Genomic DNA, 15,804 nt, shown 5'->3' with positions numbered 1-15,804 from the left:
TAGAAGACAGCGGAATCAAGGGGACAGCGATGGACTACCGGGCGCCATGGCGACAAAGTTGAACGCTGATAGGCTCGTTCGATGGAGTTAGTCGATGTTGAGCGGACAAAAGACGGTATCTCAGCGGGATTAGCAAGCTGGTGGGCTTGGCGCATGGCTGACAAACAAGTCGACTTCATAAGCAAATCCTGCACTCCCATTGGTTGTCTGCGCATTTGGTTCCTACGACGTCAGCGGCGCTCGCGCTTTCGCAAAGTAAAGTCTCGATGGTGACAGCGGGCTGAAACAGCGAAATGCAGGGCGAGTTTGTCATCCTCGCGTCGGCTCGCGATAGTTCAAAACGGTCGGCAGCCCGCACAGCTTCCAGTAGCTACTTTGGGAACAGTCAGACCTGATTACCACGATGGATTCTCTCCGAATCCGAAAGATACATGTTCGAGCGGACAAAAACACCGGTCGGTGCAAGAAGTCACTTTCGGAGAGACAGCTGTTGGCAGATGGTTGATCGGAGAAAAGCACTCTGATCTGAAAGAGAGTAAATCCGAATGGATGGTGAAAATGTCGGTAAAGCCGAGCGGAGAGGGCTGCGTTGCGACGGAGAATGGAAGTTGGGTGGAGAGGCCGGAGAAAAGTAAGCGGACTTTAGGACGCTCGGGCCACATCGCCGACGTCAGTTTGGCAGCTCCGGTGTTGACTTCTGAACGCCTATTCCACCACCTGCAACTCCAACATGGCCGACGAAGAGGTGCAGATCGATGATTTCGGCGTCGACCAGGATGCGCTGAAGGACTTTCTCGGCGGCACCGGCTTTGGCAAGCAGAAGCTCACCGCCGACGTCCAGGCGCAAATCGACAAATCCAAGCGCAAGCCCGCCAAAGACGACTCCGACTCGGACAAGGACAGCGACGACGACAGCGACGACGACGATGACGAGGACGAATTCCCCACCTCGCATGAGATGGTCATCAAGACCCACGACCGAGCCATCACCACCATAGCCCTCGACAAGTCCGGCAACCGCCTGGTCTCAGGCTCCACCGACTGCAACATGAAGTTTCATGACTTCTCCAACATGACTCCCACAACCATTCGCGCATTCAAGTCGGTAGACCCCACTGCCACCAAGCAGACTACCAACGTCGAGGCCCACCCAATCCACCACATTGCCTTCAATCCCAACTACGCGAACCAGATGCTCGTCGTCACTGCGACTCCCCAACCCAAGATATTCAGCAGGGACGGCGAGGTTATCACCGAGTTTGTGAAGGGTGATATGTACCTGCGCGACATGCACAACACCAAGGGCCATGTGTCGGAGGTGACGACTGGCTGTTGGCACCCTACCAATGCCGACTGGTGCGTCACTGCCGGCACCGACAGCACGCTGCGCATATGGGACGTGAACAACAAGCGCTCCCAGAAGGAGGTCATTGTACACAAATCGAAGCTAGCTGGCTCTGGCGGTCGCACCCGCATGACGGCTGTGGCTTGGTCCACGCCCGTTCAAGGAGGCCCTAACCTGCTAGTCGCGGCTGCGTTCGACGGAAGTCTGGTCATGTGGAGTGGCGATGGTCCGTTTTCCCGTCCAGCGGGAGAAGTTAGAGACGCCCATACCCCTGACACTTGGACCGGCGGGCTGGACATCAGTCCGGACGGAAGGACGGTCGTTACTCGGGGCGGAGATGATACCATCAAGCTATGGGATACGCGCAAATTCAAGCAGCCCATCTCGACTGTCGCCCACCCCTCAACATCGTCGCAATTCCCCAGCACCAACATCCGCTTCTCCCCCACCGGCGCGAACATCATTACCGGCTCGGAATCGGGCCACCTCCACATCCTGAACCCGGCAACCCTGCGGCCGGAACTCGTCACTCCTGTGACGCCAGGGTCGCCGCTGATCGTTGTGCAATGGCACGAGCGGCTAAATCAGATCGTCACCGGCTCAGCCAACGCTGAGACGCACGTGCTGTACAACCCGGAAATGTCGCATCAAGGAGCCAAGATGGTGATGAGCAAGGCGCCGAAGAAGCGGCACATCGACGACGACCCGGCTCTCACAATGGACCTGTCGCAGGGCGTGTCGGCCGACAGCATCGTCACGCCGGGTACGCAGTCGGCGACCAGCTTCGCGGCACGGCATCCGACGGTCGGGCTCACGGCATCGGGCAAGCCGCGCGATCCGCGCAGGCCCCACATTCCGCAGACCACGCCCTTTGCCAAGAGCCAGCCAGATTCGGAGCACATTCGCAAGAACATCCCGCTTAGCTCGATGCGCGAGGAGGATCCGCGGGAGGCGCTGCTCAAATACGCGGAGAAGGCCGAGAAGGACCCCCTTTTCACCAACGCCTGGAAGGAAACCCAGCCCAAGACCATATATGCCGATCTTAGCGACGAGGAAGAAGACGGGCCTGACAAGAAAAAGGTCAAACGGTAGGCGTGTAAAAGTAGTTTGCAAAACGACGTTGGCAACAATTCAGGGACTCAGGCGCTCGGACAGGAAAATGTATATAAATACAAAGCTTGCTTCATAAATAGCAAGCACACTGATGATACCCGCGACAAATAGATGAACATGTGGAGCAAATCTCGTTGACACGAAGGCGTGTGATTTGCTGGAAAGGGCGTGGCGCGATGATTGGCTGCACGATGATGGTGGGAGAGGGTGATCATCTCGCGTGCATGTGAGACGCTTTGCCTTGGCACCGCCGAATCTCTGTCGCTCTCTGCATGGAGCATGGCCTGCACCACCATCCGCGATTCCTGCGCATAGGCCGATGAGTCTGCTACGACGCTCCCGAACTTTCGCACCGAACTCCGTCCAGCGCCCGCCGCGCGACCCCCACGCCCGACCTCACTCCTCCGCCGCCGACACCCCAGACGGGCAACCTCCGTAGCCAGCGCGAACACCCTAAACCACCCCAGCAGCACCGAGCTGCCATGATTCTCCCCAGCGCAGCGCAAGCGCCGCTGCACCAAGCCGTCGCCCACGCTGCCGTCGCCGCCGCGACCCACGCCGCCGCCGCCATTTCTTCTTCTGCCGCTTCCACGCCAACGCCGTCACCATATCCCTACCCGCCCACCAACAACACCCTAGCAGGCCATGAGGGAGACAACTCGGAGCAGGGCGACTGGTCGTCCATCATCGGCATCACCACCGCCATCATCGGCAACATTCTCATCTCCTTTGCGCTCAACACGCAAAAGTATGCACATCTGCGCCTCGCTCGCGAGGCCGAGGAGCGGCGGCAGCTGCGGCGCAAGCGCAACCAAGCCGGCATGCAGATGAACCCGGATGAGATGGTCAAGGCGAACGCGAAGGCGCGCAAGATCCTGGGCTTCAAGCTGGGTAGCGACGGCGTCGAGGACGAGATTGACGACGACGACGAGCCGCGCGAGACGGACGCATTGCTCGGGGATGGGCGACACAGCCACGACGTGGATCGGGCGGCGGCAGGCAGCGACGAAGAGGACATGGCGAACCTGGAGGCGCAGGCGAAGCGGCTGCGCAATCCGCGGAAGGGGGGCCAGCAGACCAGCTACCTGGAGAGTCCGTACTGGTGGATCGGCATCGTGCTCATGATCGTGGGCGAGGCGGGCAACTTCCTGGCCTACGGCTTCGCGCCCGCGTCCATCGTGTCGCCGCTCGGCGTCGTCGCCCTCATCTCCAACTGCATCATCGCCCCCATCATGCTGAAGGAGCCCTTCCGCAAGAGGGATGCGCTTGGCGTGCTGATCTCCATTGGTGGCGCCGTCACGGTCGTGCTGAGCGCGCAGGATAACAATCCGAAGCTGGGCCCGCATGAGATTTGGGAGCTCATTAAGACGTGGGAATTTGAGACGTATTTCGGCGTGACGCTGATTACCATATGCGGGTTGATGTGGGCGAGCACGAGATATGGCAAAAAGAGCATTTTCATCGATCTGGGTCTGGTTGGCTTATTTGGTAGGGCTTTGTGATGCTTCGTCTATCGTGATTGTGCTGACCGTCGTGCAGGTGGATATACCGCTCTCTCCACCAAGGGCGTGGCCTCGATGCTTTCCTACACCCTGCTTCACGCCCTGACGTTCCCCGTGACTTACCTTCTGGTCGCCATCCTGGTCTTCACTGCTGTCATGCAGATCAAATATCTCAATCGTGCATTGCAACGCTTTGATGCCACTCAGGTCATTCCTACGCAGTTCGTCCTCTTCACGCTTTCCGTGATTCTTGGATCAGCCGTTTTGTACCGCGATTTCGAGCGCACGAATGGCAAAGGCGCCGGCGAATTCGTCGGCGGTTGCCTCATGACTTTCCTGGGTGTGTGGGTCATCACGACGGGACGACCAAAAGACGATGACGACGAGGAAGAAGAGGACGAGGAGGAAGAGGAGCATGAGGAAGTCGAGCACGAGCACGCGATCAACCTCGGAGCCGAGGAATACGGCGACGACGAGGTCCACTACGGTCCCACGGGCGGCTACTCCAACGACATCTCATCCATGTCAGCCCTCACGCCCTACGCATCCGCCGGCTCGCACCACCGCCGGCCTTCGGTGCACCGCCTCAGCACGCCGCACATCACCTTCACATCCGAACCGCCCTCGCAGGCCGTCACCGTGGCCACGACGCCCGCCGGCGGCCTCGACATGGGCGACGACGACTACTCGCTCACGGCCAACCCCTGGGCCGACGAGTCGCTCATCTCCAGCCTCACGGCCAACAGCAACAACCGCGGCGGCAACGCGCCGCCGCTCCGCCACGCCACCATGTCCTCGCCCATCCTCCCCTCGGAAGCCGAGGCCCTCGAACAGCGCCCTTCGTCACGCCGCCGCGACACTTCGCCCGGCGCCTCGACCTCCGCCGCCCAGGGGCAGCACCGCTCGTCGTCGCAAGAACAGCCTCAACGCCCGGCAACGCCCCCTGGACCTGGCCACCTCCGCCGCAAATCCCTCACGACGCCCTCGCCCAGCAAGAAGCCGTCATCCGACCACCTCGCCCAGCCCAGCCCGCGTGTCCGTCCTGCGCAAACCGAACCAGCAACTCCGTCATCTCTTGCCACCCCCTCTGCCGCCGCCAGGACACCGTCTTCCTCCTCACACGCCCACCTCAAACGCGGCTCCATCTCCCTCGTCCCCGGGCCCCTGACCAGCCCCCTCAGCTCATCCCTGTCCGCCGTCGTCGCGGATAGCTTGCGCAAGGGCGTCGAGATGCGCAGCCTGGCCGCGAGTACCGGCAGTCATGGCGGTGGTCAGTATCACACTATCCACGGCCGGCCGAGGCGGAATACGAAGGATGCTGTGGACGGCGCAGGTGTTGGAGGCGGAGGTATTGGTGGGTTCGGTGGTTGGTTGACGCATGGGTCTAGCGTGGCGGGGCCGAGGGATGGGGCGAGCGATGCGAGTGCGGCGGTGGCGAGGAGGAGGAGTAGGGGGGTTAGTCAGAGTGAGGGGGTTAGTGGTGTTGTTGGTGCGGGAGAAGGTGGTGGGGAGCAGCAAGGTGGTGGGAGGGCGAGGAGTTTGAGTAATCCGTTTGGTGCGTTGTTGAGGAAGGTTAGGAGTAGGGGGGATGGAGTGGCGGAGGAGGAGGAGCAGAGTGGGAGTGGGAGTGGGAGTGGCGCGGGAACGGAGGTGACGAGTGAGGAGGGGTCGGGGGCTGTGACGCCGGTTCCTGCTCCTGCTCCTGTTGTTAGGGAGACGGCGGCGGTGGTGGAGGAGGAGGAGAGGAGCGCGGGTGATGAGGAGCAGAGGAGGAGTGCTGAGTGAGAGGCGGCGGAGGAGGAGATGGAGCTGGATTGTGATACCTTTTTTCTTGGTTCTATAAGTCCTTGTTGAGGAGGGGAATAATCGCGTTGGATGGTAGAAAGCGGTTTTTTTTCATATCTGTGTGCGATGGGAAAGGGATGGATGGGATGTGTGTTTTGATAAGTGTGTTTTTTCTCTGTTTATCATTGGGAGGGCTGAAAGGGCGGATATCTGCTGGTTTTATCTGGTTTATTGGTTTTTTTTCTGTCTATCTTCTGTCTACATTTGACTGACCACCGCTCAAACCCCCCCTCATCATCATCATTATCAGCGCGGCGCTCTCTCCCCTGCCCCGTGTTTTTTTGAGTGTGTTTTTGTTTATCTTATGAGCCGCTTTGGTCTCCTTTCAGCATTTGCACCATTAGTGTGCGAGCGTCTGGGCTTCTTCTCTCCTCCCTATTGGGGTTCATTTCACCATCTCTCCGTGTTAGTACTTGCATATCTGGCGTTGGGAATAGGGGCTTTTTTTTTTTTGCGCTTTGTCTTGAGAGAAAGGGAGAGAAAGGAGAAATCGTCGTCTGGCTGTATATTTGTCGTCTTTGCTTTGTCCCTTGTCATGCGCCTTGTGCTTCTTGCTGCCTTACACCCCCTTTGAGCGTGCGAAAAGTGGTGTGGTCTTCTGTCTAAACTTTTTCGAGAAAATGCGCTCGTAGATACATGTCAACTTTTTCTTCTCTCGTCTTGGTCAACGTGCGCTGTTAGTGCGGTTTGACATCCTTGCGGTGCCTGAAAAGGGGTTGTAGGCAGATCGAGGAGAGTCGTGGGACGCAGTGACCATGGCTTCAGCTGCTTGCTCTTGCATGCTCCGCAACTTCACGTGCGAAAGTGATGCGGGGCAAGTGGAAGTTGACTTTTTTGCCCTCTGGTCATTGGATCCGCTGACTCCGCGGCCCGCGCTGTTGCCGGCCACGCCCTTCTTGCAGCTGTCACGAGAGTGGGGGGTTTGGCTCGGCGTGACCTGAGGACAGTATGGCTGGCACGGGATCGGTTTGAGTGCACTTCGGCAGTTCGTATATATTTAAGAGGGTGAAGGAGGCAGCTGGAGACGGCGGCGTGCTTTCGATTTTCACTTTCTTCCAAAAAAGAGAATGGGTCGGCACTTGCTGGCTGGCTTTGTTAGCCACCTCCCAGTTCGACTCGTCTCGAATGTACTCTATGCTCAAGAATGGGCCTAGAGTTTAGTGTGGTTTTCGATGGTGTTGTTGAGGGTATATCATTATTTCATGATGGTGCATTTGGGCAGCGAATAGTGAAGTCACTCCGTAACATCAATAAAAAAAAGTGATCAACTTTGTCTATAGGGTAGCGAATCTCTGCACATCAGCGAGGAAATTCCAGGACAGAGCGCAAGCAACGAGTCGGCTTCGGCGTCGTGTCAGCATCGACGACGACTGTATTTTGTGTCGATGACATGATGCCTGTATAGTCATGTCACGACGAGATTAAGTCCATCAGAAATGAAGATTGCGCTTTCCCGTCCGCTCGTCATTTGATCTATTTACTTTACGGACCGTGCTGCTGCCAGCCACGAGCTTTGAGTAGCTGTCACGAGAGTGGGTCTGCACTTCGGGGTGACCTCAAGGTGGCATGGCTGACTCGTGATTATTTCAAGTGCACTCTAGTAACTCGTACATGTAATAGGATGAAGAACGTTCGTATAGCGGTATGCTCTTAGATTCCACTTTCTGGGACAAAATCCAGAGGTCTGAAACCATCGGCCAGCCTGTATATGGTGCTTCACTCGTCTTCGGGTGTACTCTATACTGATAGATGAGCCCGAAATTCAGTGTTGCTAGTGAGGGTGTATCATTATTGCATGATGATGGTGCGTTTGAGCAGTGAATGACCAAAGCACTCTACAGTATCAGGAGATGATAAACCTTGTCTGTAGGATGATGGCGACTCTCGGTAAGTGATCGAATTAAGTGTAAAGCAAGTAGGCAGGCAGTGTTCGGTTGTCTTAATGGCTGATGGCGTGATGTCTGTATAGTCATGTCGTGACGGGATCAGGTACGTCTACAAAGCCTTTTTATAAGCGTTGAAATGGGTAGCTGACACATGGTCTCATGCAAGAAAACCAGAAACCCACGTGCGCCAGAAGAGGGTATCGGTTTCTCGATGTTTTGGGAAGGAACTTGTGGCCCAACCCTTTCACCACCGCCACATGATGGAACCACAGGGTTGGGAGTGTGTGAATGTTGTGTGTTTCCGCCCTGCTGATCAGTGTTTCCTGCCGGTTTCAGCCATTGGACTTTGGAACCAGTGCTGCTGCTGTGGCTGTCAGTCGTGGCCTCGGCCTCGTGCAAGCGGTACGGAGTGTCCGGGGAATGGCGGCTGACGTGGACCTCGCATTCCCGTGCAGCGGTGATCTGCAGCTTGTTATGCATTGTGAAGCAAGTAACCGGCCCGCGGCGCTGCGCGTTTCGGATGCACAGGTGACGGTGAGAGGAGTATCTTAGAAACGTACGGTACGGGTTCATCTATAAAAGAAGGCGAAGGGGATGTTCGGAAACGGCAGCATGGGTTGGCTTTCAAACCTCCCTTAATCGATCTTCAGACGACTTCTGCTGCTGGCGATGGAACTGAAAATGACTCCTTTCGCTCCCGGGTGTGTGTTCGTGCCGACGGGTGTGCTTTAAGTTTGGTTCTGTCCTTCGATAATAGCCGTGACAATGTTTGTTTCCAGATGGTGATGTATCCGAGCGGTGAATGACCCAAGTGATCTGCAGCATCAAAGGTTCATGGTGAGTTGGAAGAGGGTGTTGGTATCTTGAATTCTCGGAAGGATGGTTCCGGGCGTGTCGGGCGAACGGAGGGAGACGGTCGGGTATTTAGCATTTGTCGTAATCCACGGAAACGTGGGGGAATATCAACCCTGAGCTCGAGACGTTTGCCGGAAATACCCAGAACTATATCACAGTCCCCTTCGCCGAAGCACAGCCTCCACAAATCTTTAGTTGCCTCGACAGCCGAACCAAAACAGGGAAGACGACCGAACGACCTACCCCAACTAAGTAAAAGGATGTACGCCTTCGAACCACCTTGGGGCGGAACAATCATCTTCACTCCCCTCCTCCTGCAACACTTACCGTCCTCGGAAAACAATATCCCCGTCGTGTACGTGGGATGCTTTACCTCGTGAAATCTTCCAACCGGCAAAAACAAGGCCGCAGATGGGACCGATATTCGAGCCCAGTTATTGTTGGTGGCGTATGACGGCGTGAAAGTATGAGCCTCTTCGTCCTGAGAGTTGGCGGGCAGAGTTGGGCACAGCTGCATTGTTACAAATCCGGATCCGTCTAGACATCTGCGCCGGCGCCGGTTGAGAAGAGGCCATTGGTCGCCTCGGAATATCCGAGTCGCGAGAAGATGCAGTAGCTTTTGGGATACTCAAAGAAAAAGGAAGTTGAACGAGCAAAAAAACGAGCAAGATTGATGACCAGGGCCGGTTGCCCAAGGTGCTGCTGCGTCGACGGTGTGCAGCAATTCGGGGTCGGCGACAGCTCCGCTCATGTTCCCAGCCACGGCCAAAAAAAACTAAGAACCACCGAACCGCGGTTCCCAGCAGGTCTTATTTACTTTTCCTTGCTATCGCCCGAGCATGATAGCAAGAACAGCGATTGATCATCTCCCTGACATCGATATCGTGATATCCATAGTGGCCCAACTCGGAAAGATATGACCCCCACAAAGATACAAAATGAAAGAGTGAAATGGTGTGGTGAAATAAGCTCAAGCGACGCCGCGCCGCTGCATCAAAAAACATCCGGCCCGCCAACAAACACCCAGCGATCGACCGCCAATCACACCCATTCGTATACAGTTCACTAATCACTCCCAACCCCCCACGAAATTTCCGCGACGCCGTGATGAAAGAAACCAGCTGATAGCCAACCAGCAGGCGCCATCCACCACGCCGCAATTTGCGAACCCACGCATTGTAAGTTCAACCCACCGGGGGCCCAGCAAGAAGTCTAAAAAAGTTGCGAGAGGGGTGGACGAAGCTAAGGGATAACAAAGACCGACGTGATGTTGGATTTAAAGCAAAATTAAAGCCACGCGGTCGGACGACGGCCCGGTTGCGGTCAAGCGCCTGACGCCGGGACGGATTACGTCCTGTATTTGGCAGTAGGTAGGTGAGAGTGAGTAGGGCCGGCAGGGCCAAAAAAAGGAAACAGTTGGTCGGCAAAATATCTCACGCCACCCAGCCAAAAGGGAAAAACTTTAAAAATCTACAAACCCATTCCTTCCCCCCATTTCCCCCACTCCTCTGCTACCTGTCTACCAGACGGAAGGAGGGTGATCTCGAGATCTTACCAAATTGGATCGTAATCCGCCCCATTGAAGCGGCCGGAGGATCGTAGATCTCGCCCCCCAATTTGCTGATGCTGTCGCCACCAACGAGGCGGAATTGCCGACCAAAAAAAGCTTGAGCTTGGAAGAAATGGGGGAACTATGCGTTAGACTGTGAGTTGTTGGTGTGGCGTAGTGCAAAGTGGGGGCACATGTGAGAAACCAGTTCCGTATAAAACTGCAGCGCCTGCTTGGTCGGAGTCACCTGCTCCCAAGCACCTTCCGTTGCGGGCCCTCCCTCTTAGTCAGCACTTCACGATGGTCAGGTATGTTGTTGACCTTTTCATTGCCTTTTCCTTTTTTTAGAGGCAGGTCCAGTCCTGCCTCGGTTGTCTGCAGTTATATTTACATTTCTTCTAGACGCCTTTTTGATCGTCCACAGTCATGGCTAAAACCATCTGGGACGACATGATCATTGTGCCTGATCGTTCCTTTCTTCGTTGAGTTGCTGCGCCCTGACAGCCCACCAAGCGGCACCGAGACATACCAATCCAAAACTTGCCCCGATGATCGCCCTCCCTCTTGCGCCTTGCCGCTTTTTCAGCGCCTCGTTGGATCCTAAAATAGTCACCGCATTTTTGAGGACGGCATAACTGAAACCACTCCACACCGTGGTAACACCGACAAGAATCTGCAAGGCGGTCACGGCGGAGGAGAGTGTTCCTGCGTCCGTGGCTTTGTAGATGGCTGAGGGGAGGATTGGTTTTCTGGATTCACCTTGAGTCGGGTCGGCTGTGGTTGAGGTTGCGGTGGGTCCAGTGGTGGTGGAAGGGGGAGTTGGGGTGAAGGGAGATCCAGAGGCGTCAGCGGAACCGGATCGACTTCCTTCTGTGGCAAAAGAATTTGAGGAGGCGGGGTCGGCGAGCGCATCACGGGTAGAGGAGGACGCAAGGACAGGGAAGAGAAGAGTCAATCCGATCAGGGCAAGCTGGAGGAAGGTGTTGAACTTGGATACCGTCGTCGGGTGGACCTCAGCGGACGGCAACGAGAAATCCCAGTAACGAGCGAACGTCTTGGGCGAGGGCAGCGAGGCGTAGCGGAAGTAGATGGCAGCAATGGCGAGGGCGGCGTCGCGACCGAAGATCAAGATGGCGAGGGAACCTGGCAACAACAAACGTATCAGCAAGCCGGCCAAGTGTCTCCGACAGATGACATCTCGGCCCAACGCGACACCCAAATGGATAGGGTTGGAAGGTGGACCGGAGAGCGGGGCGGGGGATTGACAGCGGTGCGGGCGGATGATCACGGATGTGGGGAAAAGGGGCGGTGGGCATGTGCGCAGCAGGACTGGAGCCGGGGCATACCGGGCAAAGCTCCCTTGGCTGCAAGGCAACCAACGGTGATGGCCATCAAGAGCTTGTCGGCCATGGGATCGACGACGCTGCCGACGACCGTCTGCAACTTCCATCGACGAGCGATCCATCCATCGAGGAGGTCGGTGATGCCGGCGTAGGCGAAGAGGCCCAGAGCCCAGGCATGGTGGTCGTGCAGAATAAGATAGCCCACGGCAGGGGCTGCTATGAGTCGCGAGAAGGTGAGGACGTTGGGTACGTTCCAGACCTCCTCGTGTGTCGTCAGCGACTTCAGCTGGTTCCGGATTTCCTTGGTCTTCTCAATCAGAGGCTTTTTTGGTTGGGGCTGGTAAACATGACTCGTTAGCAGATGTGCGCAGGGGTGGAATGGAGGAGCATGGTATCCTTGCGGAAATGCTGCCATGAGGACTCGGCGGGGGTGGGAAGGGGCAGAGCATCCGGACGAGTGGTAAATGAGGATTTGAAAACAACAAGGACGAAGGGGAGAATAAAGATAGGCAGCCAATCAGGAGGATCAGACTGCCGATGGGATAGAGCCCATGCAGACCTCGGCACTCAACTGCCGCACATCCTCGTTACCGAAAAGCAGCGAGTCATTACGGCGGAGGATCGTACGATTGGTCGAGGGTGGTAAAGGGAGGAGCAGATAGATGAGAATTGATGCTGCAATGTGAAGCACTAAAGGCCGACGTGGAAACCCGCGTCAGGTCCAGAATAGCACGGAGTTGAGCAAATGCCAAAAGCGGACGCATGATTCAGAAGCGAACACAGACCAGCAGAAGGAGAGCATGAGATAGAGGAAAAAGAAGACTCACCGTCTGGCTGCGGTTGCGGTTTCCCTGCGAGCCCCCGGGCTGGCCGTGTGCTGCCCTCCAAGGCCGCGAGGTCGAGAACAAGCTGCCCTTCGCGCATGAGTAAGGCCTGTTTGGGGCCGTGACGACAGAGGGCGGCGGACTCACCTACGCGCGATAGCACATCCAGGCTGGAGACCCTGCTGCGGAGGACAGCTCCCCGGGGCGGCGATCCTGGGCGCGTGATTGCAGCCCAACAGGGCCTGCGGGCTCCGCGCGAGCTCAGAGGCGGACCTGGCCCACGTGCGGGTTTGGAGCAGCCTTCGCTGCCCAATGGGTGCGAGGGCCGGAGCGGCGCACGACAGCTGCGATGGGCGCGCAACCAGCCGCGCGAGGAGGGCGGTGGGTTGCTGCGGAATGGCGGCCATGGCGCTATCGCATGATGCTGGGCAACGGCACGGCAGGGCTGGTGGCGATGGAGGTCGAGATGGAGGTTGGGTGTGAGGTCAGAGGAGCGTCCTGGCGCAGAGGAATTGTAATTGCTGGCCGGCCGTTGCTTGCCCTGGCCTGTGCACCGCAAGCGAGACGCAGCCTCTCTGCACTCTGCTGCGCCCTGTCTTCCACGGCTTCCGGCGGTCTACAAAATTTGCGCAGTGACGCTGCTGCTCGACTCGCATGCTGCTTACTCGTCGCGCACATGCCACCTCCCGAAACGGCACGCTCGCCGGCGTCCCTGACTAAGCTGCTTGTCCACGCCATCGCCCCCCCCCGGCGGGTCGGCGCGATCTTTCGTGACAGGTCGTGGGCCGCCCAAAGTATATGCAGCCACTCCACCGCAACGGCTCTGCTATAGGACCCTCGAGCCAGGGGCTGCGCGAGGCTCATCCAAGCTCACAACGGTGCCAGACTGCTCGATTTGAGACATCAGTGCATTTGATTTATCATCCCGCGACTATTTTCCAGTGCCAGGCTCAAGTAACAGGTCGGCCGATTCTAAAGATATCTGAGTGACAATATTTTCGACGAGCAAGTAGAGCAAACGCCTAATTTCCCCGCCTTACACCGTGGAGCGCCACGCTCCTTTTGGCCCATCCAAACACACTGACAACTAGACGTATTTAATTGGTGATATCAAAGCAATATACGAGCAAAGAAATGAGATGATGCGGAAGTAGCCGGATGGGTATCGAGAGGGCCACACAGCCGTGGAAACATCAGTTGATGCCCAGCTTTCCACGACTCGGGGTCCCGCATGAATCCGGAGGGAAATGTGGTATCGAGAGCGAATGAAGCCCATGTGGCCTGGCGCCACCCAGTGCAGGAAATGATGTAGACAGAAGAAAGCCACCAACACCGAGACTCGCGGTACATCGTACAATAAACATAAGAAATAGTAGGTTCGTGGGGATCGGAGGTTTCGATGTCGTAAGCGGTTCGCTCAGCTGAAGTTGTTCGAAAAGTGTGGCGCCTTGTCGTCAAAGGCGCTCAACGTGTCGTGCCGCGAGTGCTGCGTCTCGGAGCTGGAGTAGCACGGGTACCCTCCACCCGATTGGACTGGGCCCTCCCCGAACATGTGGTCCGGGGAGACTTGCGAGTCCTCGCTCATCTCGCTGATGCTGCCGTGATACTGAGGCTGGCTCGACATACCATGGTTTGGCTGTTCAAAGCCAAAGTTCTGGTTGAAAGTTGAGCCCGCTGCCGTAGTGTATGAGGTCTCATGTGGGTACGGCTGGTAGTCGAGGGAGACTGACCCTTGCATATCCGAGGGGACATTTTCAAATCCAGACCGAGGCTGATGCCCGGGCGCCTGTCCCAAGTGCAGACTGCTCAACGGGCTGACCAGGCCTTGGGAATGCCTGTTTCCGGGCAGCATGCCCCCAAACACACCCGAGGGACTCGATGAGCTGGCGGGGAGTGCAGAGTAGCCCGGACCGCTGCTTGCTGATGCGTGCAGGCTGGCCATCGACTGGGAAGAGGTGTGGTACCCCGGGTGCATGCCTCCCGACATGCCGTGCATGACGGGCTGATACGGCTGGTGAGGGTGGTACTGCGAGGCGTACGAACCAATGGGGCCGGTCATTCCCTGCATCGAGAGGTAGGATGGGTACGGGAGGACATCGTCAGGGTCCTGAATGGGGCCTAAGGATGCTGTTAGTGGGGATGCGAAAAATGCACAGGCCGGGGGGTTGTTGCTCACTTCGGAACTTTTGATCAGTGATCAGCTCCTTGCGAGGATGGCAGTTCGCTAGGCGATGGTCGTGACCCGGCCTGAACAGAGTGGACTGGTCCTTGGCATCCTCGATGGTGTAGTATGCGATCAAGTGATGCGTGCAGCCGTTCACAGTGACGCTGAGCGTCCTCTTGAGAAGACCGCCGCGCTTGAAGTCATACGAGTCGACGAGCGAACCGGTGATCTTGCGGTCCTTGGAATCGGGGATTTCGTACGGAGGCTCGTCGCCATAGTGGCCAGGGCCGCCGGAGCGAGCATAAGGCTCGGTGCGAGCGCTCTTGTTACGCTGGCGGTTCGCCCGCTTCTTCTCGCCAGGCGGGAAGGGGCGCTCAAGCTCGCGATATACGAGGAAGTTGCCCATGATACGGCTCGGGCTCCAAGACAGACCATCAGTCCATCGCTTGATGCCCGAAGTCGACTCCTCGTAGACAAAGACGGAACCGCTCCGGATGAGAGAAGCCCTCTCCCTGTCGTGCGGGCGGCGCGGGCAGTGAACGAGAGTGCCATTGAGACACGCCTCGATGATGGTTAAAGCGTCCTGGGTGGTGTGGACGAAGCCGTGCCATGTCGGCTGCATGTTGGCATTAAGATTAGACGGAACGGGGGGAATAGAGTTGACGTTGGGCGCGACGGGCGAAGCGCTGGTCGCCCTTGTTAGGCTGACACGGTCGCTGTCGCTGGTCTGAGATTCGGGGTAGCTCCCGCTGGTATAGCGGTGGGCGACGGCATGGCTCGGGAGGGCGCCTGGCAGCTTGACCATGCCCAGACTCTTGGGAGTCTGATGGCTCGGGGGAAAGTAAGAAGAATTAGAATGCACTGGTGAGTCGCTGTAGGGCGAGGGAAACGAGCTGTCGTGGCGCATCGAAGGGGCGAGAGAGTAGGAGCCATTGCTGGAGCTGGTCTGGCTCTGGGGCGACATGTAGGAAGTGGAGCGGATAGGCATCAGGGTCCTGGAGTTGCTGGCTCTGTGATCGTCGTGGAAGTCCATAGCGTCGGGCTGCAGACTCGATTAGGCAAAGCAGCTCGGTTCAGCGGCCGGAAGGGGAAGGGTAGAAGCTTATTGATGGGAGGAGCTTATGCGAGTGTTGCGGAGGGCAGGGAGCGCGACTTACAGCAGCTGGAGGCGAAGAGCTAACGATGGAGGGCTTTTGAGCGTCTGAGAAGGCCAATGGCTCGGGGGTGGTGAAGGGCTTAAGACCGTAGTCGAGCAGCGGGGTGAAGAGGTCCTTTCCCACCACGGATTCGCGGTAGTGGTCCCCACCAAAGCGGGACTCGGGGTGCAGAACGCGAAGCATTCAGCCTATGGGGCGCGGCGACCTCGGAGGGCAGGCGG

At 57.3% G+C, this 15,804-nt stretch overlaps 3 protein-coding genes across 3 annotated transcripts; 1 reads left to right on the top strand and 2 right to left on the bottom strand.

The window, feature by feature from the left end:
* Positions 1 to 730: 730 nt before the first annotated feature.
* Positions 731 to 5,745, top strand: LTHEOB_172 (uncharacterized protein; the record flags this gene model as incomplete). Its single annotated transcript, XM_035510452.1, has 3 exons — positions 731 to 2,433; positions 2,826 to 3,946; positions 3,998 to 5,745. 3 exons carry the CDS (start codon positions 731 to 733, stop codon positions 5,743 to 5,745), a joined length of 4,572 nt encoding a protein of 1,523 aa, XP_035372174.1.
* Positions 5,746 to 10,549: 4,804 nt separating this feature from the next.
* LTHEOB_171 (Phosphatidyl synthase protein) lies at positions 10,550 to 11,853 on the bottom strand (the record flags this gene model as incomplete). The annotated part of the gene is made up of 2 exons (XM_035510441.1): positions 10,550 to 11,238; positions 11,442 to 11,853. The coding sequence occupies 2 exons, from the start codon at positions 11,851 to 11,853 to the stop codon at positions 10,550 to 10,552; spliced, it is 1,101 nt and encodes a 366-aa protein (XP_035372173.1).
* Positions 11,854 to 13,679: 1,826 nt separating this feature from the next.
* Positions 13,680 to 15,766, bottom strand: LTHEOB_170 (CAMP independent regulatory protein; the record flags this gene model as incomplete). The annotated part of the gene is made up of 3 exons (XM_035510430.1): positions 13,680 to 14,380; positions 14,439 to 15,468; positions 15,584 to 15,766. The coding sequence occupies 3 exons, from the start codon at positions 15,764 to 15,766 to the stop codon at positions 13,680 to 13,682; spliced, it is 1,914 nt and encodes a 637-aa protein (XP_035372172.1).
* Positions 15,767 to 15,804: the final 38 nt, after the last annotated feature.

This window comes from Lasiodiplodia theobromae (genome assembly GCF_012971845.1).
Source record: "Lasiodiplodia theobromae strain AM2As chromosome Unknown scaffold_1, whole genome shotgun sequence".
Classification (NCBI taxonomy): domain Eukaryota; kingdom Fungi; phylum Ascomycota; class Dothideomycetes; order Botryosphaeriales; family Botryosphaeriaceae; genus Lasiodiplodia; species Lasiodiplodia theobromae.
The sequence above is the reverse complement of the archived record's forward strand: the minus strand, read 5'-3'. Positions and strand labels throughout refer to the sequence as shown.